This window comes from Rattus norvegicus, chromosome 1 (assembly GCF_021556685.1).
Source record: "Rattus norvegicus strain SHRSP/BbbUtx chromosome 1, alternate assembly SHRSP_T2T, whole genome shotgun sequence".
In the NCBI taxonomy this organism is placed as follows: Eukaryota; Metazoa; Chordata; class Mammalia; order Rodentia; family Muridae; genus Rattus; species Rattus norvegicus.
In genome coordinates, this window is record NC_141534.1 from 118,414,569 (window position 1) to 118,437,816 (window position 23,248).

The following is a 23,248-nucleotide window of genomic DNA, read 5'->3' on the forward strand; positions in this document are numbered from 1 at the left end:
TCGTATGCCTTTGGGTACTACACATGAGGTCTGCAGCTCTCAGAAAAGCACTGTTATTACTATCCAACTGTTTAGGGTCCTTTTGCACTAGGGTATACATCATTGTAGGTGAGGCGATGCTCTGCCAATGCTGAGAATCAAAGGTTTTGGATGCCCAAGTCCAGGGACTGTACTAATAGATCAGGCTTACAGCTTTAATATCTTTGGCCTGGACCAGTGGGTTGTTCTTTAGAGACTGGGTCCTAAGGGGATGAGACCAAGAGAAGAGAATATAAGAAGATAGGAAAGTTTGGGACTTAGAGGTCTTGCATAAGCTATAACTGATTCCAAGTAAGTTTATTAAGAAGCACAGCATCTTATATACAGTTTAATGGGAGAAATGGGATCAAGCCAGCATAAATTGAGTCAACTAATGTTGCTTAAAGAGAATACAGAATATCTTCTGGGCATCAGAGAATGAACACATGGCTTTGGGACTGATAACTCTAGTCTCTTCAGGGGGAAAAGATAAATTCACATGAACCTTAATATCTTTGAGGTCCTGGCCCCAGTTCCAGACTGGCTCTTGCTAAGTTTCCTTTTGGGCAAGGACACAGAACTAGGCTCTTTTTGTTCTTTCATTGAGGTCTCTGAGAAAGCTTTGGTTTGGTATGGCTCTCAACAACTAAAGGCGTCAGATAACAATTCAAGTCTTTAGGAGATGTTTCTGGCTTTGAGTGAGATACATGGAGGCTTAGTGCTGAGGCTATAGTCCCTAGGATTCCTGAACCTTTACAGCTATTGCAGTCCTCAGCTTTCAACAGGAGCCAGGTCAGCAGCAGACAGCAGCAAGCAACCAGTATTGGTCTCAAGTGAGACTTGGATTCTGGGACCCTCAGTTCTATAGCAAGCAATGGTAGAGCCTTGGATAGCCAGTGTTACAACTTTCTGGCCTTGCACTGTCAGGACTCTCATCCCCTGACAAGTACCGTTCTCTAGCCTTTAGCTCTTCATGCTTGGCCACACCTCTTCTCTGTCTCTTCACAGCTTTCTTTCCTCCTTTAGCTTCAGTGCTCCTCCTCCTCTTACTATTGCTCTGACTCTATCAGTCCCTGCCCCCCCATGCTTCCGTTCCTTGTTTCCATAATGGCTGCTCTCTGGCCTTCAGCCACACTCAAGTCACCATTACCACCTCTACCATGGCCACCACCTTTACGGTTGCTGCTACATCTGTCTCTTCATGTCCCTAGCTCAGCCTGCTCTGCTAATGATAAAAATCAAACACAGTTATAAAAACACCATTTGGGAGAAAGCTTTCATTTAGCCTAGTGTTGCAACTCTAGGAGGTATACAAGGCAAGAGGGTCTTCCTTGAAAATTGAGTGAGGCAGCCAGAGAGGGGATATGACAAAAGTGTTTGCATCAATCACAGAAGACATTTATGTAGATGAATGTCTGCATGTGTATCAGTCTCAGAGCAGGGTAAACAGGATCATTTAGAATTCATCAAGGCTGCTCATATTTAGAGCCCCCTCCTTTCCTCTTCTCCTCCTCCTCTTTCTTTTTAAAGATTTATTTATTTTATGTATATGGATATTTTGTCTGTATGTACATTTAACTGCACACCAGAAAAGGCCATCTCATCCCTTGAGACTATGGTTCTAGATTGTTGTGAGCCACCATGTTGGTACTGGGAATTGAACTCAGGACCTGTGAAAGAGCAGCCATTATTCTTAACTCTTGAGTGATCTCTTCATTCCTCTTTCTTTCTTTTTGAGGTAAGATCTCATGGAGTCCAGGCTGCCCTTTAACTCACTTTGTAACTGAAGATTACCTTGAACTCCTGATCCCCCTGTCTTCACATCTCAAGTTTTAGTAGAACTAATTTGTCTGGAATGTTTACAAGGAATATGTATCTCCAGTTGTGGTACTAATGGGTCCTCTGTGACTGCTAACATGTCCTCAGAGTACTTACAAAGTGTATAGAAAAGCTGGCTGCCCTGTTGACAGTGTAGCCAGTTGCCAGTAAAGTGGGCTGCTAGGTTGACAATTCTGCACTCAAGATTGTCAGGTACAAGGGTAAGGCTTGCCAATCGCCATTTTTGATGTTTGTAATTATTTGCAAAAAACACTAAAAAGATGTATATAATAAAGACCTGACTAAAGCATAACACAAACTAACAATCTTAACACCATTTAACACTTAATAATATTTATCAATATCAAATAATGCTTATGTTCTGACCAGTGTTTCAGCGGAAGGAGTCCTCTGATTTACTTCACCATAAGAACATGCAATTCTCCCTTCTTTCATCTAATGATCCCATCTTTTGGAAGAGAGAATGAGAAAATGTTTCATTGTTTAACTCAGGATGGCCGATATTCATTATGTAGATCAGGATATTTGGAACTCACTGTGTAGACCAAGGATGTCTGGGACTGACCGTGTAGACCAGAATGTCTGGGACTCACTGTGTAGATAAGGATGCCAGGAATGTACTGAAAATCTCCCACCTTAGCCATACAAGGGCTGATATTACAAGTATGAGCACCATACCTAGCTTCCTGTTGTATCTTTTAAGGTGATTTTAGCTAGCAGCTAGGATTCCAGGAACATTGTGGAACATATGTCCTCTAGTAGAGGGAAGACACACTTAAATATGGGAGACATTTTATATCTGTGATTCTCCAGTACCACTCATGGAACCCGGTGCTAGGTTAAAACTGCCAACAAGTTAAAAGATTCAGGATTGTTGGGGTATCCATCATGCTCTATCTGTTTGCCACAAGTCCTGACACTGGAAGGTTCCTGCAGGTCCACAAAGCAGTTCCAAGGCCAGAGATCACAGAGGATCCCTAAGTTTGGGTGATTATTTCTTAGTTGGGGTGATTACTCATGTCTGAAGGTAGGGTGAGGCAGAGGCCAGAAAATAACTGATTCCAAGTAAGAGTGAGGTTTAGGTTCTAAGCACTACTGTAATTCGAGATAACCAACTTGATCTGTATTTGATACTATTCGCTTTCCTCTTCTTGTCTTCCCTGTTATTTGCTCTTGTATTGCTATAAACCTGTGTTGTTACAGTAGCCAGCGTGCGGCATGTATTTACATACCAGATCATATAACGTGGACCTTTAAGTTGCTACTTAGCTCTGAATTTCTTAAACTTTTTCCCACTTACAATCTGTTTTCACGAAAGGAATTTTCATACTTTATGAATATAACTGCATATATAGGTATGCAAATCAAGCATTTATGGATAATGAATCTTAAAGAAATTTATTTCAAAACAATTCTTTCATATAATATAATTTTAAAGTTTTAAACAACCAGAAGAGGGCTTCGGATCCCATTACAGATGGTTGTGATCCCATGTGGTTGCTGGGACTTGAACTCAGGACCTCTGGAAGAGCAGCCACTGCTCTTAACCGCTGAGCCATCTCTCCAGCCCATATAATAGAATTTTAAAGATGATAGAATATTTTGAAGTAAATCTACTACACATGAGAGGGTACAAAAACACATTCTGAGACCAATTTTGTGTTTTGAAGAAACTGAGGTCTCAAGACTGTTGCCTTGCTTTCTGGAGTGTTCTCATAAGCACTCAGAATTCTCCTCACACAACTCTATGCTTGAACTATGTTCCACCAAATAGGGTGCTATTTTTAGAAGTTGTCTTTAGTTTTGATATAAATTATAAAATTAAAAAAATCAATTTCTTATTTTTAGTATCTCATTTTAACTCACATGTAGTTTTTGTAGACCTCTTATTACAAATTAACATTTTAATTAATTTTAAAAATCAGATCATTTTTCATTTTAATTAAGAAGGCTGCCCACCTGTAATCTTTAAAAATTTAACTGCCTAGGACCTAGTTAAACATGAAAGAGAAACCAATTCAGAGTTAGTAAAATTCCCCACTTAGGGAACCCTAAAGTCAGGCTATCCTTAGTTAGGTCTCTTGTTCTTCTAAATACTCACAAGCTAAAATACTCACACCCCAAGTTCCGGATGTTGGCTTATCTTTAAACACTCTTTCTTTTTTGGAATCATTCTCTCTCTCTCTCTCTCTCTCTCTCTCTCTCTCTCTCTCTCTCTCTCTGTGTGTGTGTGTGTGTGTCCGTCCTCACTTTCTTCTCTCTGCTGAGAAAAATGCCATCTGTGGTAGCTAGGAAAGGTATGTTTTGAATAAGGACCATGTACTGCTTTTTGGAAGGACTTTGCCCAGTGTCGCCATCTTCTCTCATTGGGTCTCAGAGTTTTCTTTCATGTTTACAGAAACATAAGGGTACTCCAGATACTGGGGGGGCAATCCCTAATGAATGTCTTCCCAGGAGAGCCAGTAGATTATTTTCTTACCCAGGAGCAGGGTGTTTTCTGAGCTTCCCTGTAAGACCCTTGCACATTGTGGAGTGTTCCCTTTGACACTTCTACCCCTTTGGATCAAGGGAACAAATGTCTCTTGTCTTTGGGGTTTTTATCATCATTGTATGTGAAGGGACACTGTAAGGAAACCACTGACATAATCATTCCATGCTCTGGATAAGGGGAAGGTTTTCAATGTATGTGTGTGTGTGTGTGTGTGTGTGTGTGTGTGTGTGTGTGTGAGAGAGAGAGAGAGAGAGAGAGAGAGAGAGAGAGAGACAGAGAGAGAGAGAGAGAGAGAGAGAGAGAGAGACAGAGAGACAGAGAGAGAGAGAGAGAATATCAAGAGCTAACAGTCTGGTAAGATCACGGGAGAAGCAGCAGAAAACCACAAAATTAGGCATTCAAGGAGTGCCAGATGACCAATGCCAAATAGTTCCGAAGGCAAAAAAACACCCCAAATGAAGGGTTAATGATCCCTAAAGCCTCAGATGAGCTGAGAAACTCCAGACAGGAAAGTTGACCCTCTGATAGCTGCTGCAGGAAATTAGAAGCTGAAAGATTCTGATGAGGTCAACATACCAATCTCCATTGCTATTTGCCACTTTGAGATTGCACGGGAACAAACGTGCAGAAGGCGAAAACTCAAAGCTACTGCATTCATTTATGTCCTAAGGCAGTAACAACTCCTGCCAATTTGAGGGGGACTATGATGATCTGTCCTCAGAGGATCATTAGGGACACATTGCAGGCCTTCCTTCTTCCTTCACCTACCTTGGGACTTCAGGGTGTTTGTATCTGTCAGCCCAGATTCACAGACAGGAGCCTAGCATAACTGTCCTCTGAGAGGCTTAGCCTAGCAGCTGACCAGAAGAGATGCAGAGCACTATAGCCAGACATTAGACAGAGCTCGGGAAGTCTGTAAAAGAGTTGGGGGAAGGATTGAGGAACCAGGAGGGGATAGGGACCCCAAAAGAAGATCAACAGAGTTAACTAACCTGGACTCTTGGGGGCTCCCAAAGACTAAACCACCAACCAAAAAGCATATATGGGCTAGACCTATCCCCGCCCAATCCCACAAGCATAGCAGAAGTGCAGTTTGGCCGTGATGTGGGTCCCTCAACAATTGGCATGGGTATCTTCCCTAACTCTGTTGCCTGCCTTTGGATCTTGTTCTCCTAGCCTTGTCTGACCTCAGTGGGAGGGATGTACCTAGCCAAGCACTGACTTGAGGTGCTAGAGCGAGTTGGTACACGGGGAGGGGGGAACCTCCCTTTCTCAGAGGAGAAAGGAAGGGGTGGGGGAGAGGGGCCATGTGAGTTGGGGATTGGGAGAGGGGGCTGCGATTGGAATGTAAAGTGTATACATAAGTTAATGGGAAACCCCTCCCAAGCTCCCTATACTGTTCCAATCTCCACTCCTTGAGAGACCTCTGCTCTTCATGGCTGATGAACAGTCTCTGCTGCTGCTGAGATCACTTTCCCTCCTTCTCTAATCTTCTTGTTGTCTCTATCAGTCCTGATTTAACCCCAAAGACCAGACCAGAACCCAAACAGAAGCAAGTGTCTAGACCAAAATGTTTCAAAGCAACCAAACTAGAGACCTTAACCAAATTCTTGGAAGTAGATCAAAAGGGGAGCTACCAAATTAGGATCCTTAATTAGCCAGATCAGAATTAACAAGTGGGCAGGTGAGCAAACCCAGGGAGGCCCAGAGCCCCCCTGGAAAGAACTTGTAAACTTGTAAACAATCCTCTGGAGCCTATGACACCTGCTAGCTTGGACTTCATGGGCCCTTCCTTGCAGGCTTCTGGCTCCCATGCAAATGATTTCTCCTGTGAAAAGTGGCTCATTCTAGGAGCCCTGTTGTTATGATACCATAACTGTCCATGTAAAAACAAACAAATCTCATAGCTCTCACATTGAAGAGAGTAAAAATATAGCTTATTCTGGAACCAAATTAGAGCACATATGGGCTGGGAACACAGATTTAGATTGGTCAGGTCAAAGGGAAACTCCATTTCCACAAATTCCAATAGGCAGAAGGAATGTATGTCTACCTGTGCTGCTAGTTATTAACACACCAATAAGAATTATATATAATTTCTTATTGGCTTTTTATTTATTTACAGTTCAAATGTTATCCCCCTTCCTTGTTTCCCCTCTGAACCCTATCCCAGCCCTCCTCCTCCCTGTTTCTATGAGAGTGCTCCCCCGCCCACCCACTCCTGCCTCACTGCTCTAGCATTCCCCTACACATCTAGCCTCCACAGGACCAAGTGCCTCCCCTCCCACTGATGCCAGATAAGGCCATCCTCTGCTACATATGTAGCTGGAGCCCTAGGTCCCTCCATGTGTACTCTTTGGTTGGTGGTTTAATCCCTGGGAGCTCTGAGGAGTCTGGTTGGTTGATATTGATGTTCTTTCTGTGGGTTTGCAAATCCCTTCAGCTCCTTCAGTCTCTCCCCTAAGTCCTCCATTGGAGTTCCTGTGCTCAGTCTGATGGTTGGCTGCAAGCATCCACATCTGTATTGGTAAGGCTCTGACAGAGCGTCTCAGGAGGCATCCATATCAGGCACTTCCATCAGCAATAGTGACTGGGTTCAGTGGCTTTTTCATCTTCTCCTTTACCCTAAACTCCCCCAGCTCAGACTCCCTTCCCTAAAGCTACTCATCTCATTCTCCTGATGACCTCACTCAACTTCAGGCTCATTCTCACAGTTTGAAAGCTCAGAGGGTTTAAGCATCACAGAAGAAGGAAGAAGTGTTAATATGTATGATCAGATGAAACTGAAAAGTGGAATGCCAATGAAAGGGATTGTTACAAGTTAGTAGAAATGTGTTAAGTTTTAGGTATTTATATTTAAAACAAATATAGTGCCAGGTACGCATAGTGTACTCAAGAGACAGAAGCAGGTGGAGCTTTGAGGTAGAGGTCACCCTGATCTACAAAGTGAGTTTCAGGTCAGTCAGGGCTACACAGACAAATCCTGTCTTGAAAAATCCAAAACCAAGGTGATGATGATGATGATGATGATGAATGAAAATAATGAAACAAGTATACTAACTCTTAAAAATCTGAACATTGAATATTTTCTAAAAAATAGATATAAAATTACTTGAAAATGAATTTGGAATCTAGTGTACAAATGGACACATGGAAATTTCCAGGTTCGGCCTATTTTGAATAAATGTTCCAAACATTCATGTTTTTATGTGGTATATGTTTTCATTTGTGTTTAGCGGACTCCTGGAAGAATTGTTAAATTATATGGCAAACTTATGTTTAACTTTTTCAGAAACTCTTTTCAGAAGGTTCTCTACCATTTTGCGTTCTCAGTGTCAGTGTATACAGGATCAGATTTTCCAACGTATTTGGCATTAGAAATTCCTTGTCGCGACTGGATTATAACGAAATAGGGGAGGATTCTTTTGTGATTCAGTTATATGCTGAAGTCTCAATTAGGTAAGGCAGTTGTCTGTGTGCTGACTTAGAAGTAGTCTTAGTAATTGAAAAGGGCTGATTTATGTCCTCAAACTAAAGGTCCTGTTGCCTAAAGAGAACATGGTAAATAATTAATGATGCTTTATGTAGACTTTCTTGAGCATATTTTCACAGTCGTTCTGGAGTTGAAAGCAACTTTCCAAGAATCTAGGCTGCTGGTGGTTGTGGGTCTCTATGGGCTGCCAAGATATCAAGCCCCTTGATATCTTTTTCATTTTTCATTGTTGTGGTATACAACAGTACATGGAGCACTCACATGTCAATACACACTTTCTGTGTCTTCCTTTACAGATTGTTCACAGAACCCTGGCAGCCATGTTGGGAGCTCTTGCAGCACTAGCAGCTTTGGCTGTGGTTGGAGATGTAAGTTGCTATGTTTGACTTACTGGCTTGCCACTAGATATGGTGCCATACGTAGTATTAGTTGTTTCAAATTGTTATAAGTGATGTTTCTATGTGCTTTGCCCATGATTCATAGAGGCACGAGCTGACAAACTTGGTTTAAGAAAGTTGTCACTGGATATAAACACACACTCATCTATGTAGTGATAGTCTCCATTTGGGCTGGAGAAAGCCTCCTTAGGCATGCATTTACCCAGTGTGGGACCATGAAAGTAGACTAATCAGGAACGAGGCTTTGCTCTGTGGCATTGTAGGCCCTGGAAGTGCTTATATGTAAGTAATGGGATCCACTTAATAAGGACATATGGAATACATGAGGGGGAAGGGGGAGCCTGAGTACCCTTAGGAAATGGAGAGAGAGAGAGTTGTTGGAGGGTATTGCTGTCACTCTACTCAGAGCCCTTCCAAAGCTGGCCACACACAGAACTGGATTTGAAAGCAACTTTAGAATTTGGTGGATATTTTTTCCCCTTAAAATCCATTGACAGGTCATTCGCCTCCCCATATAACTCATTTAAATACCTACATAGGGAAGTGTGCTGAGTTAGTTATTTGTCATGTATTTTCTTAACTTGAAATGTCATTGTAGAACTAGTCTGAAAACAGTTGTAAAGAATGTGAACTTCTTGTTGCCTGGGTTTGCTATAAACAAGTGCAAACCTGAAAGGTAAAATATTCTCAAATTCTAAAATTTTGGGATAAGAAACCTCTTGATTTATGTAATAGAATGGCCTCATGCATGGCAGGCAAGTACTCTTGAGTGATAGCCCAGCCCTCAACTGTTGTTTTCCATAATAGCCGAGTTGTATAAGACGAGGAGGTCCATTTTAGAGGAAACCTGACAAGGGCTTTCCTCAGCGAGCAATCTTTTCTTACAGGCTAAGGATTGTGTCCTGCTAGGGAGTTCTGAGGCAGTCCCGCCAGGCAGCACTAATGGTCAAACTAGAACATGCAGGGATGGTATTGGTTGTGTGGACTTGAAGGAACTGACTTAGGGACGGTGACTGTGCTTACATGGGAAACTGGGGACTATTCATGCTGGCTGCAGTCTGTGGATGTGGGGTGCATTCTGGGCTGGATAGAGATTGCCTCTGATGTGTTTTGTAAAACCAATGTTTTGTACTGAGTGATATGGTGTGGCAGGAGGGGTGCCTCAGTGGATCCATGTTGAGGCATCCCTCCCCTCTTGAGGTACCAGTCATACTACAGGTCTAGTATAGGATAGAGTTTATTTAGGGCATGGGAAGGGGAGGCTGAGAATGGAGTAGAAGCAGAGAAAGAGAGGGATCAGAGGACAGAGAGAGAAGAGAGAGAAAGAACAGGATGACTGGGAACGCATGGTGTGGGGCAAGGAGAGAAAAAGGGATGGGGGAAGGAGGCACAGAGAGAGAGGAATCAGAAAGAGAAAAGAGAGGCCAATAGTTCTTTTTATAACAAGTCAGGCCTACCTGGCTATTGCTAGGTAACCACTGGTCATAGCCTAGAAGGAATGCTAACATGCTAATAGCCTCCAAGTCTCTGAGTCATGCACTTGTTCTCACGAGTGTGGTTCAGATGATGCTTCATTTGGAAAATTGCTCTGACAGCATATAGCAGGCACATGCATCAAGAAGCCCCTGGGCACTCAGTGAACTGCCCTCTCCCAGGTAGACTAGGTTCTGTCAGTCTTTCACTTCACACTGTGTTCTAGTGGTACTTGGAGAGTAGGATACACAGCCGTCAATCATAACCATCCCACTGAGGAAGACGAAACCAGCAACCCAGGCAAGAATTCTTCCTCGAGCTTCCAGGATTACATCCCCTTCCCCTTCCTTTTTTTTTCCGATGAATGCTTTGGATGTGGCAGATGCACTGGGTCATGAGTGTTGTTCAGCAGTGTGAAATAATTCAATTTCAAAGGCAAGTGGATGCAGCATTTCCAACTTTGGTCCAATGTGTGTGCTTGCAGTTAGGGCAGACCATTTTTAGAGCTTTGCTCCATAGGATGCTACACAGGATTAATTGGCAAATTTGTGCTTTGATTACAGAGACCCAGCCTGACCCACGTGGTGGAGTGGATTGATTTTGAGACTCTGGCCCTGCTGTTTGGCATGGTAATTACAGTCTTCCCAGCAGGATATGGCTCCAAGTCTGGGTCCTTCACTACTCCACAGTTGCTGATCCTATCATTATAGTCAAGATGGCCTATCTCTTGACAGTTAGGCTTGATTGAGAAGTGTTAGTGCAGGTCTAGCTCATTTTTCCCAGGGATGAGGGAATGGCGGTGCTGGTTTGTTAACTTAAGACTTCATCTCTAAGGCTTTTGAACAATGAAGTGGCATCATTATTTCCAAAAGTTAGCAATTTATTTGAGTTATTACCCTTAAGATAAAAAAATAGACATACTTCAAATACATGGACCATGGAACAATTTCAGTGATTTGGAAAGTGATTTTTAATTATATAAAGAAAAATGTCCTTAAGTAATAGTAAGTAAGTAAGTTCAGTGCTTGTCAGTTTATTGTATTGGTAAGCTGTGAGGAACAGGTCAGTTTGTAGAAGGAAAGATAAACTCACTGAGGATTAGTGTAGGACATGATGTGTAAGTCAGCTAAGCTAAAACAAAATGAGGTTTGGCAAAGCTCTGGACCAAAGCGGGAATGAGCATATGTTCTTGGGTCATTCTCTAGACAAGGTCTGCATGCTTCTTCTGCCCACTGAGTAGAATGCCAGTCACCAGGCAGCCTCATCATTTTGCTGGAGTCAGCTCTAGGCTTCAAAAGGATGAAGAGCTGGGAAGGTAGAAGAGAGCTCTGAACTCAGGTTTCAGGGAGGAGCCGACAACAGCGTGGGGCTGTTGAGAATGTGTAGGGCTTGGTCATCTGGATAGAAGAAGGGAATCATATTAGATGTCTATAACATACTATTGTTAAAAAAGTTTAGCAAATGGTGTAGTAGTTTGCTAGAACTGCTATAACTGGTCTGATGAATGAAAACCCATCTCTCACAGTTAAAGAGGCTGATGTCTGAGATCGATGTATCAGCAAGGCTGACCTCTACTGAGACTCCTCCTTGGCTGCATCCAAGTTCCATCACCTAATCAGTCCAGCTGTCATATTTAATTAAGGTCCACCTTAACGGTCTCATTATAAAGTCAGCTGTCAAATTTAATTAAGTTCTACCCTAATGATTTTATTGTAAGTCCTGTCTCTGGTTGCAGTCATGTTTTTAGGCACTGGAACTTAGGAGTTCAACATACAAATTTTGAGGAGGAGGGACAGAATTCAGCCTATAAGATGGCCTGATGTTTCTTTTTTTCAATTAAAATTCCTCCAGCAGCCACTTAGATCATCTATGCCTTTGATTCTCTAATGGTAGTGCATGGAATGAGTCTTCCTTTACCTGACATTTCCTAAGACTGCTCGCCCAAGTTCCTGTTCTATCAGACAATGACAGAATAGCTTCCCATAACAAGAGAAGGCCACACAAGCTGCCACCCACATGTGTCTACTTACGTTCACATGATGTACTACATGCTACAAACAGCCCCACAGGAGCCTGCCGAGTTAGGAAGTTGCTCTAGACAAGGGTAGGGCTGAGTTAAAACAGATTTGGGGGGATTTGTGTTTTAGGTAGTTTATTTGAAGTGTATTAGGCTCACCAACGCAACTACTTTATATAATTTTTATACAATCTGACTACTTCATATAATTTCATCAAACCCTCTCAGTGACTTCACAAAATAAAGGACACCCAGAGGTAAAGAGAGAAACTTGAAGTGCAGAGTGGTAAGTCAAGTGCAGCTTTTGTCATCATTGAAGGCTTGATCCTGCACCTACCCATTCTAAATTCAACATGTAACAATGTGGGTAAAGGGTAAAAAGACAGGACTGTGCCTGATCTTAAACTCCATGGAGGATCCAGTCTCTGTGTTGGCCCTGAGAAGAAGATAGGGTTTGAGCATCTGAATTAAAAAGGGAGCTATATAGGATATCTGCAAGCTTAAAAAAGAAATGAAGAAATTGAATGCTATTCCACTTCTTGGCCAGTAGGAAACCTCCTAGCAAGTCCAGGCTTGCTGGAATTTCTGGTGAATTAAACACAGAATAAGCGGGGCACTATTTCTGTTAGTCTATGTGGTGGCTTTTGTCATCAGTAGAAACATAGGTAAGCACTCTTGGTGCACACAGGATTGCAGGGTACTTGTTTCAGTACAAGTGGTCTAGCTTGTCTAAGGTATTCAAAGTTGTAAGAAAAAAATCAGTTCAATAATTTTAGAACCCAAAATTTGACGCAACTTTAAAGGTATTCAGTGTCTGATTGCTGCTTATGGAGGCAGTTGGGTACAATGGCCACTTCTGGGCCATGGCTTTCCCTGCTTCTAGCTTCAAGACTGATCAAGCCATTGGCCTCTTTGGTCTATAAAACAGAATGAAGATGGCTTTTGATGTTTGTTGTCAGGGTTAGGTGGGCTGGCAACAAATCCTAGGACAATGCCCTGAATAGAAATATGCACACGAAACCATCTGTAAGAGTTTCTACTCGGAGTTCATATGTGGATAACTGAAGTGCTAGACATCCAGCAAGACAGAGCTGAGCTTTTGATGCTCAGTGATCAGGATGCCCAAACTCAGGATGGATCACTCTGACATCATTCCAATGTGGTATTTTGCTAAAAATTTTTCTTGTCTACTTTTTCTCCCCATATAGATGATCTTGGTAGCTATATTTTCAGAAACAGGATTTTTTGATTACTGTGCTGTAAAGGTAGGTATAGTGTTCCACTCGCTGGCCATACACTAAATAAGCAAATGTGAATATATTCATATATAATCAAAGAAATATAACTACAAATGTGATCAATAATTAATAATTTTAATTAATTGAATAATACTACTTATTAGCCTAATATATAATTGAGCAAATTAAAATATTTAAAATTCCATCTTCCTTTTAAAATGACTTTAGAAAAAAAATGGCTGTAGGAAGCCTGGGCATAATTGCTGTGCTAAGTATGATGTGAAACCACACTTTGGCTTTTCCATAAGAAAATGAAGGGGAAACTCAGCAAAAAATTCTCCCCCTAACCATTTTGTGTAATGGCTTTGGAATTAGCTGGCTAGGGCTACACATCAAACCCTGCTGTGCATTTAAAAGTCTGAATATGTCAAGTCATCAGCCTCTGACTGCATTGCCTTCTGGAGACATAGTTTCAATGTTTACTTTCTAGACCTCTATAGTCCTCATTTTTAAATTTTGGAAAATCAGTTTTGTTTTTTTGTTGTTGTCTTAATCTTGTATGGATAATACTTATTTACTATACTGGGATTGAACAAAGGGCCTTGCATATGCCCAGTACATGTTTCATCACTGTTCTAACATGCTAGCTCCTTAAAGGTCTTATTTTTTTTAAATTATTATTTGGTTGACAACTGGTAATCATATATGTTTGGAAAATATAATATGATGTTTCAATGTATATGCATACAGAGTGTCATGTTTAAATCAAGCCAACTAGCATATCCTTACAATGATTTTTTTCTTATGATAGCACATTTGAAATTTACTTTCTTTGTTTTTGTTTTTGAAGTGGAGTTTCTCTACATAGCTCTGACTGTCCTGGAACTTACTATGTAAACCAGGCTGGCCTCAATGCTCAGAGATTTGCCTAAGTATAGGGATTAAAGACGTGAGTCACTACACCCAGCTTAAAATTTACTTTTTAAGTTATTTTGAAATATGCACTAGTCACCCTGCCTGTGCAGAAGCTCTCTACGTCCATACCTTCATTCATCTGCTGACAAACACTGATGCTGGTTCCTTATCTTGGAAGAGCTCTCCAAAACACATGGTGCAGGTCTTCATCCCTTCACCATATACATTTGCTGCCTGTGGCTAGCCTTTTACACATCTTTGTAATCTTTACAGATCTTTGACACATCTGTACTAATTTCCATAATGTACTAACTTTACATTAGTTGAGGAGGATCCCCTTTCACCCAATCTTCTCCCATGCTTGGTCTCTTTCACCCCTACCTCCTTTTGGCTTTTAAAACAGGGTTTCGTTTAACACAGCCTGGCATCAGACTCACTCTTTTACCAAGGATAGCTAACTTCCACTGCTGGTATGACAGACCTGAGCCATCACACTGGTTTAGGTGGTGCTGGAGATTGAACCCTAGACCTTGTGTATGCTAACCAAACATTCTATCACTGACACACACCACCAGCCCTGCTGCCTCTTATCTTTTAAAGTGGAAATCATTCCATTTTAAAATGGAAACTTTTTTTCTTTTTTATTAACTTGAGTATTTCTTATTTACATTTCGAATGTTATTCCCTTTCCCAGTTTCTGGGCCAACATCCCCTAACCCCTCCCCTTCCCCTTCTTTATGGGTGTTCTCCTCCCCATCCTCCCCCCATTACCGCCCTCCCCCCAACAATCACGTTCACTGGGGGTTCAGTCTTAGCAGGACCCAGGGCTTCCCCTTCCACTGGTGCTCTTACTAGGATATTCAATGCTACCTATGAGGTCAGAGTCCAGGGTCAGTCCATGTATAGTCTTTGGGTAGTGGCTTAGTCCCTGGAAGCTCTGGTTGCTTGGCATTGTTGTTCATAAGGGGTCTCGAGCCCCTTCAAGCTCTTCCAGTCCTTTCTGTGATTCCTTCAACAGGGGTCCTATTCTCAGTTCAGTGGTTTGCTGCTGGCATTCGCCTCTGTATTTGCTGTATTCTGGCTGTGTCTCTCAGGAGAGATCTATATCCAGTTCCTGTCGGCCTGCACTTCTTTGCTTCATCCATCTTGTCTAATTGGATGGCTGTATATGTATGGGCCACATGTGGGGCAGGCTCTGAATGGGTGTTCCTTCTGTGTCTGTTTTAATCTTTGCCTCCTTATTCCCTGTCAAGGGTATTCTTGTTCCCCTTTTAAAGAAGGAGTGAAGCATTCCCATAAAATGAAAACTTTTATGAATGAAATGGTAACTCATCATGGTTGGACTTTGCATTTTAACCAGAACCCTGGACCATCTATCAACAGGTCTGAAGGTTCGAACTGAACCTTCCATGCCCTAGTGGATGAGGAGACCTTGGCACACTCTACTAACACAGAGGCTTGGTGCTGGCCTTCACTTCAGTTTTGGGATTGAAAATTTCTTTTTAAAAACAATTTCTACAACAAAACTGCCGATTCTGAATGAGAATATATTTTGGTCTCCATATCTTGGAGTTGTCAGTGAAAACATAGCATTTATTGTACGAATGTTCTGATTCTGGCTTGTTCTTTCCTGTATGTGTCCTAGGCATACCAGCTTTCTCGAGGAAGAGTGTGGGCCATGATAATCATGCTTTGTCTCATGGCTGCCATCCTTTCTGCCTTCTTAGACAATGTCACCACGATGCTCCTTTTTACCCCTGTCACCATAAGGTGTGTAGAATATTTCCAACATTGAATTCATTTGGGACAGATGTGTATTTGTTTGGGGCAGATGTGTGTTCTGGTTGTACCACCAGAACCTGGTTTCAAGGTTGCCTTCTTACATCTACAAAAAGTCAAGGGATAGGATCCATCCCTCCCCTAGAGTCCAGCTTACTGAACTCCAGCCTAGCCAGTTCTGGCTTGTGTTGCTACAGAATACAGACAGGCATAGGTGACAGCATAGCAAATACATACCACGAGAAGCTGGAGGACATGGGCCTTGCTTTCCAGGACATAGACTGTCATAGGGAATATAGGCAAGAGATTTATGCAGATCACAAGGTGCCAAGAGGTTTTGCTCATGAATCCCCACATTTCCATCTTCCACCTATTCATAGAGCTTAGTCTTCAGCAGAGCATGGTATAGAACTTCCAAAGATTCGAAGACAAACATCATGCAGCCAAGGTAGAGACCCACAGGCAAGGAAGAAGTAATTAAGATAATAATTCAAGTAAAGGAGAGAGAGAGAGAGAGAGAGAGAGAGAGAGAGAGAGAGAGAGAGAGAGAGAGATTAAAGTTTCTTCTGAAAAGGGAGAACAGATAAGGTTCTAACTCAGTAGGCTTAGTGTTACTGCTGGTGGGTTTTGATTGCCCACCACCCTCTTGACTGAAGGCATCTAATGGTCAGTGTCCATTTACCTGCTCTAGACCCTTTCTTCTACTGTGGCCCTACACATGGAGCTCAACACTTTCTCCAGGCTGTGGGAGCAGGCAGAAGGTGTATCATCACATGGATAGCTCAGACTAAGTGTATGAACTTAGAGGAATCCTTGTAATTTGTAGTATCTGAGGATGTGACTGCTGATGTTGACTCCCTGCATTATTTGTGTGTGTGTGTGTGTGTGTGTGTGTGTCTGTCTGTCTGTCTGTCTGTCTGTCTGTTTGCATGTGCATTGATGTGCCTTTCTGTATAAGCAAGTACCTTAAAAAATTTTGGCTGTGGACAGGTCTTACTACTGTCTTGCATTCATGGTAGGTTATGTGAGGTGCTCAACCTTGATCCAAGACAAGTCCTCATTGCAGAAGTGATCTTCACAAACATTGGAGGAGCCGCCACTGCTATTGGGGACCCACCAAATGTTATCATTGTGTCCAATCAGGAGTTAAGGAAAATGGTAAGTAACAGCACGGTTGGGGTTGCTTTCAGGAAATGTAAACTCAATGGAGCCCTCTATGCAGTGTCCTTTACTAAGTACTGTGAACCAAGGTTCTTGCTTCACAGCATGCACTATTGGTCATAAGTAGAAGTTTAGGAGAGAAAAAGCAGGAGAGGCACTCTACAAGATGAAAGGGCTGCATGTGATGGGAGGTGGTTTTGTCACTGAGAACATTAAGGAGAAACATCCAGGGAATTACAAAGGGATGGAACAGTGGCAAGGAGTTCCAGACACGTGTGCCTAATAGGCTCAGTGAACTCATCAGCATCCCACGGCCCAGTGCATGTGCCCCCATTGTTTCTAAAAGTTATCACTTTGGGATTTTCTGTTGCTGGATAAACTCACCTGTAAAGCAGCAACTTCTGCTCGGTGCTGCTGCTTTGCTGTGGTGTCTCTCAGGGCCTCCTTAACTTCACTCTCTTCACTTTTTTTCCATCCGTTGCTCCGTTCTCCCATTGTCCCACCATTGCTAATGGGAAAAAAATTAGTGCTTACATTCTGAACAGATCCAGAGTTACTCAGGATGCAGAGCTCCTGTCTCCTCAGGCTATTTTTCCCTAAAACAAATAATTATATTTTATGACCTGGTTGTTTAAAGGTAAGTAGACTGGCATTATATTTAAGTAGTTTTCTCAGGTTGTTTAAATTTTTTAATGTTTATTTACTTTTTATTTTATGCGTATGGGTGGGGTTTTGTTTTGTTTTTTGCCTGCTATGTATGTCTGTGTACCATATGCAGGCCTGGTGACCTCAGAGGTTAGAAGAGGGTTTCCAACCCCCTAGACAGAAGAGAGCATTATATCACCGGTAACTGGAGAGCTGTGAGCTATCATGTTGGTGCTGGGGAAGAAAAATCTTGGTCTTCTGCATAAGCAGTCAGATCCATTTCTCTACCACTCCCAAGATCATTCTTCTTCCTCTGGTTTTGAAGCAAAGTAAAATATTTTCACGAACACCCAAGATATAAATATTTTTCAACCAGACATTCGGGGTATGGATTCTATAGATACAAATACAGTTTTAGGTAATGTCTCCACTGAAGAACTGCCAGAATGTGGTGAGTGCTGGGCGAGGTTTGGTGACACCATCACAAGCTGCATGCAACATGGGAGGCTGTTGCAACTAGCCAGAGCTATAGACTGAGAGATGTTGGAAAGCGGCCCCTGGAGTGGCTTTCTGATAGCCTGTGTGGCTTTCTACCTTCTACCTGTGTGAGCATGTCTCATGGCACAGCTGGACTGCTGTGTCCTCTCTGACCAAATCCATACTGCAGAGATCCTTCCACCTCTGAGATCTAACGCCTCACAGTAGTGCTATGGTACCCGTGATCTCCCTCCCCCTTTAAGGCAGTAGCTTTTTTGGATACTGCTTGAATTCTCATAGATCATCACTTTCAAGGCTTCATCTCTCCTACTGGGACTTACTAGAAGCTGTACATATTTGCTTAAAAATATAAATAAAATAAAGAACAAAATTAATCAAGGTTGTTGTTGACTTATTCTCTAACAAATTAACCTAGGGCTGGTTTTTACCAATATGAAGCATACTCAACTGATGACCACAACACATAGCCCCACAGAGAGGCAGAGAAAGCAGGGAAGAAGGGAGAGGCTGCCTCTCTAGGACCCTTGTAGTAATTCCAGTGCTCTGTGTAGACATAGTAATAGCAAATGTGAAGACTGCACGTTCCAGCCTGAGGATGTCCCTTCCAACCACAGAAAATACTTCAGTCAAATATTTAACAAATTAACCATTAAATAACATTATTCAATGTTTTGACCTCTCTTCATCCTGGGACAACACATTAGCTCTGTGAAAGTAGACTAAGTCTAGTCTGAAGTCGGTTGTAATAGTCTATTTTTGTTTCTTTCTAAGATGGCTTGTAAGTCATGTAAGTACTGGTTTTTCAAAAATCCAAGATGTATAAACAGTTTTAACTAGCCAGGCAAGGTTGGCACATGCCTTTGATCCCAGTACTTAGGAAGCAGAGGCAGGCAGATTCCTGTGAATTTGTGGCTAACCTTTCATATATAGAGGGGTGTTCCAGGATAACCAGAGCTGCACAGAGAAACCTTGTTTCAAAGAGAAAAATCAAAACCCAAAACCAAAACAGCAACAACAAAAAGCTTTAACCATTTCAAATAACCTACAAAGTATCAATGATTGGTTTCAGGACACTTGTGTTTCCAGCCCACATCCTGCCTCAGCCCTCCTCAAGGCCCAGATATCATATATTGCTCCTTTCTTCTTCCAGGGTCTGGACTTCGCTGGTTTCACAGCACACATGTTCCTGGGAATTTGCCTTGTTCTCCTGGTTTCCTTTCCCCTCCTCAGACTCCTGTATTGGAACAAAAAGCTTTATAACAAGGAGCCTAGTGAGATCGTCGGTGGGTACGAGAATCTTCCCAGGTTGTAGATTCTTCACTGTAGGATTCTTGCTCAAAACCAAGGGAAGTTCTCATAAGCAGAAGGGGGGGTACCTTCTAGCAGAAGGTACTAGCAGAACAGGATTACCAGGGAGGTATTAATTTGTTCCTGGGATGCCGCATGCTTAGGGGCATTGACTGTCCACAGCCACCTTCAAGCTGTCCAGTCAGCTGCTCTCTGGCTACTTCAGTCTGAGTCTGCCAAGGAGCTATAAAGGGTTGCTTGCTTTAATCTGCCTCGACCTTTTCCTTATATAGTTTTTATTTTCCATCTGTAAAACAGAGGTTAAATGTGTGTCTCATAAAATAGCTTAGGAAGCAATGGATGGAAAATGTCTCTCTCCTTTTCACCATCACAAGGTGTCTGAATTCAGTGATGGGTGAAAGCGCTGTTTGTTCCTTTCTGGCCAGGATTTCACCAGCTGATTAATCTCATTTGCCACACACTGGAGCTCACTGGAGCTCCCTCTAAACCCTGGGAGGAGGTGCTTTCCTACTGCCCATTCCTTAGCAGATCCTCCACTAGAGGGTGCCAAGCATGGCTGCACACCCATACTGCTGCTATTCCAGAGATCACTTTCTGAAATCATTCCAAGACCAGGCAATTGGCTGAGTTAATTTGTGTTGCTATCAAAGTACTCCACCCTTGCAAGCTAAAAGTGAGATGCTTATTTATAATAGCTTACTGTCCAGGAGACAGGACATCCAGGAGCATGGCCCCAGCAACTTTGCGGCATCATAACAGGCCACGTAGTTTGGAGAGGATAAGCCAGACACACTTGATTATAGCCAAAAAGTATCTGAGAAACCATGACAAACCATATTAAAACCACAGCAGTGATGCTTAGATTTTGGTTGAAAGCAGGGCCAATGAGAATGTTCTAGAGTTGTTGAGTCCTAGAGTTAAGACACTTGCAAGAACAAAATAATAATAATAACAATAATAATAACAACAAATAATTGATATAATAATAAATCAATAATAATAATAATAAAAGTCAATTTTAAAAGATATCACTTGAGAAAGGGCTTCGTTCTTCAGGAAGAGTTGAAATTGCCTCTTTTGCTTCCATGATGACTTCCAGAGTTCAGCTCTATCAGCTGGTTCTATCATAGTAGCTCATGCCGTGAAGAGTCTATGTGGAATGTGTGTGTATATGGCTCACGTGTGATGGACAGAAGGGCATCTGCTGAGGGCTGAGGGTGGGAGAGACTCAGGACCCTTGGTACCTTAAACTTACTTCTCTGCAGAGCTGAAGCATGAGATTCATGTCTGGCGTTTGACAGCCCAGCGCATCAGTCCAGCCAGCCGTGAGGAGACAGCTGTGCGTGGCTTGCTGCTGGAGAAAGTGCTTGCCCTGGAGCATCTGCTGGCTCAAAGGCTGCATACTTTCCACAGGTACCATAGGATCCTGCTTGGATTTATACCAGGGGCTCCTTACAGGTTGTGCCTAATGGCGGTATTGCTTGAGGAACATATCCCATTGCATTCAAATATCATAGGATACTCAAGAGCTTTTTGATTGCAATATTTGTTACACTTCTTCATTAGTTGATTTTCTATTGTATAATTAAACACTGTAGCAAGAATCAGAAGGATGGGTTTATTTGGGCTTACACTTTGGCCTATTTACTTGCGATTGCTGTAATAAACATCATGCATGACTCGAGGCAAGTTGAAGAGGATAGGGTTATTTCACCTTATAGCGTACATCACAGAAAGAAGTCAGGGCGGGAACACAAGGCAGAAAATGAAACTGAGTCCATAGAAAAATGCTTACTGGCTTGTTTTCTACTGCTCACTCAGCGTTTTTTTAAAATATAACCCAGGGGATACTACTCACAATATAGTAGGGATTTCCATATCAAGAATTAATCAGGAAAATACCCTGAAGTCTTGTCTAAAAGCAATTAAGAAGGCATGCGTTAAGGATTCCTCTTCCCAAATGGATCCAGTGTCAAGTTGACAGTCCAGACAGGAAGTCACTGAAAAGGCTGTGATAGGGATGCTGATGTGTAGCTCTGCACAGCTGTTGACTTCTGGTGAGGGGAAGGACTCAGTTTTCATTACAGGGCTGCCCACTGGGCATTTGACCATTCTCCACTGAATATTTGGACAGTACAAATTTGACTTCATTTCCTTCTTCTCTTCCTTTTCTTTCTCTTCCTCTTTCCCTTCCTCCTCTTCTTTCTCCTTCTCTTCCTACTCCTTTTTTCCTCTTCCTCTTCTTTCCCTTCTCCCTCCTTCGTTTGTTTTGGGGGAGGTCACAAGGGTGGGGAGTGGACCTGGAATGATTGGGAAATAAATGTGATTCATTATGTAAAATTTCTAAATAATCAATAAAAATATTACATTAAAAAAACTAACCAGCATGATTGATCTGCCTTGTCAATTTCACATACAAAAGCATTGTTGACCATAACCTTTCCTTGCTAGTTTATGTCCAATATCCTATGTTACTATTACAACATAAAACATAGTATAGGGTGCCTCCTTAGCACAGTAGGTAGTGTGTCAGTCTCATAAAACATAGTATAACTTTAAAATCCTACAGTCTTCTAATATATATATATTTATTTTTGAGGTTATAGCATAAATACATCATTTTCTCTTTTCTTTTCCTCCTCTAAACCCTCCCATGTACCCTTCCTCACTCTCTTTAAAATTCTTTTTTTTTTTTATTTAATTGTCATTACATGCTGTCTTAGTCAGGATTTTTCTCTTGTGAACAGACAGCATGGTGCAGGAGGAGCTGAGAGTTCTACATCTTCATTTGAAGGGTGCTAGCAGAATACTGGCCTCCAGGCAGCTAGGATGAGGGTCTTAAAGCCCTCACCCACAGTGACACACCTACTCCAAAAGGGCCACACCTCCAAATAGTGCCACTCCTTGGGCCAAGCATATATAAACTATCACACATGTATATGCATACAAATACCCAAATATAACTTAGTCTATAAAATGTTAATTGTATGCATGCTTTCATGGATGACCATTTGGTATTGGGCAATCAATTGATTTGTGATTCCCTGGGAAAGACTATTCTTTTTTCCCCCCACTCCCAGCATTTCTTAGTTGCCTGTAGTTCTTTATGTAGGGCTGAGCCCCCATGCTCCCCTTTGTCCATTTTGGCATGCCTGCCATTGTTTAGCTCATAGTTAGGCCGTCATGTGGGTGAGACTCTACGGGTGTTTCTTCTGACATGACTGGAAGACACAATCTCACAGCAAACTCCCTGATCCTCTGACTCTTACAATCTTTCTATCCCTTCTTCTGCAATGTTCCCCTGACCCTTGGCTACAAGAGTTATTTTGTAGAGGCATCCACTGGGACTGGGCTCCATAACTCCTTGCATTTTGATTGATTGTGGTTCGCTACATGGTGACTGTCTATGCAAAGAGAGAATTCCTAGATGAAGATTGAGGATCACATTTATCTGTAATGTACGAAGAGAGAGGACAGCCTTGTCTTGTTCTTGATTTTAGCGGTATTGCTTTGAATTTCAGTACATTTAATTAGGATCAGCTATAGTTGTGCTGTAAACCCTGCATCTCTGGAATAAAGCCTGCTTGATCATGACGTACAATCTTTTTGACGTGTTCTTGGATTCATTTTGCAAGTATTTTATTGAGTATATTTGCATCTTTGTTCATAAGGAATATTGGTCTCTAATTCTCTTTCTTTGTTGGATCTTTATGTGGTTTCAGTTCAGGGTAACTGGATTCATCAAATAAATTTGGCAATGTTCCTTCTGTTTCTGTTTTGTGGAATAATTTGAGGAGTATTGGGCTTAAGTCTTCTTTAAAAATCTAGTAGAGATTTTTAAATTTTTGTTTGTTTTTTTGTCTGGGAAACTTTTAATGACTGCTCTTATTTCACCAGGTGTTGTAGATCTATATGAATTGTTTATCTGATCTAGATTTAACTTTGGTAAGTGGTACTCATCAAGAAAATGATTCA

The 23,248-nt window shown here is 41.9% G+C and overlaps 1 protein-coding gene across 4 annotated transcripts in view; it reads left to right on the plus strand.

The window, feature by feature from the left end:
- Positions 1-23,248, plus strand: part of Oca2 (OCA2 melanosomal transmembrane protein) — a 322,662-nt gene that overhangs the window by 84,756 nt on the left and 214,658 nt on the right. For all 4 annotated transcript variants that reach the window (NM_001271493.1, XM_087654839.1, XM_087654913.1 and 1 more), the window contains 7 exon segments: positions 8,138-8,209; positions 10,276-10,341; positions 12,938-12,994; positions 15,528-15,652; positions 16,681-16,819; positions 19,116-19,248; positions 20,539-20,686. In NM_001271493.1, the coding sequence (NP_001258422.1) occupies positions 8,138-8,209; positions 10,276-10,341; positions 12,938-12,994; positions 15,528-15,652; positions 16,681-16,819; positions 19,116-19,248; positions 20,539-20,686 (740 nt within the window).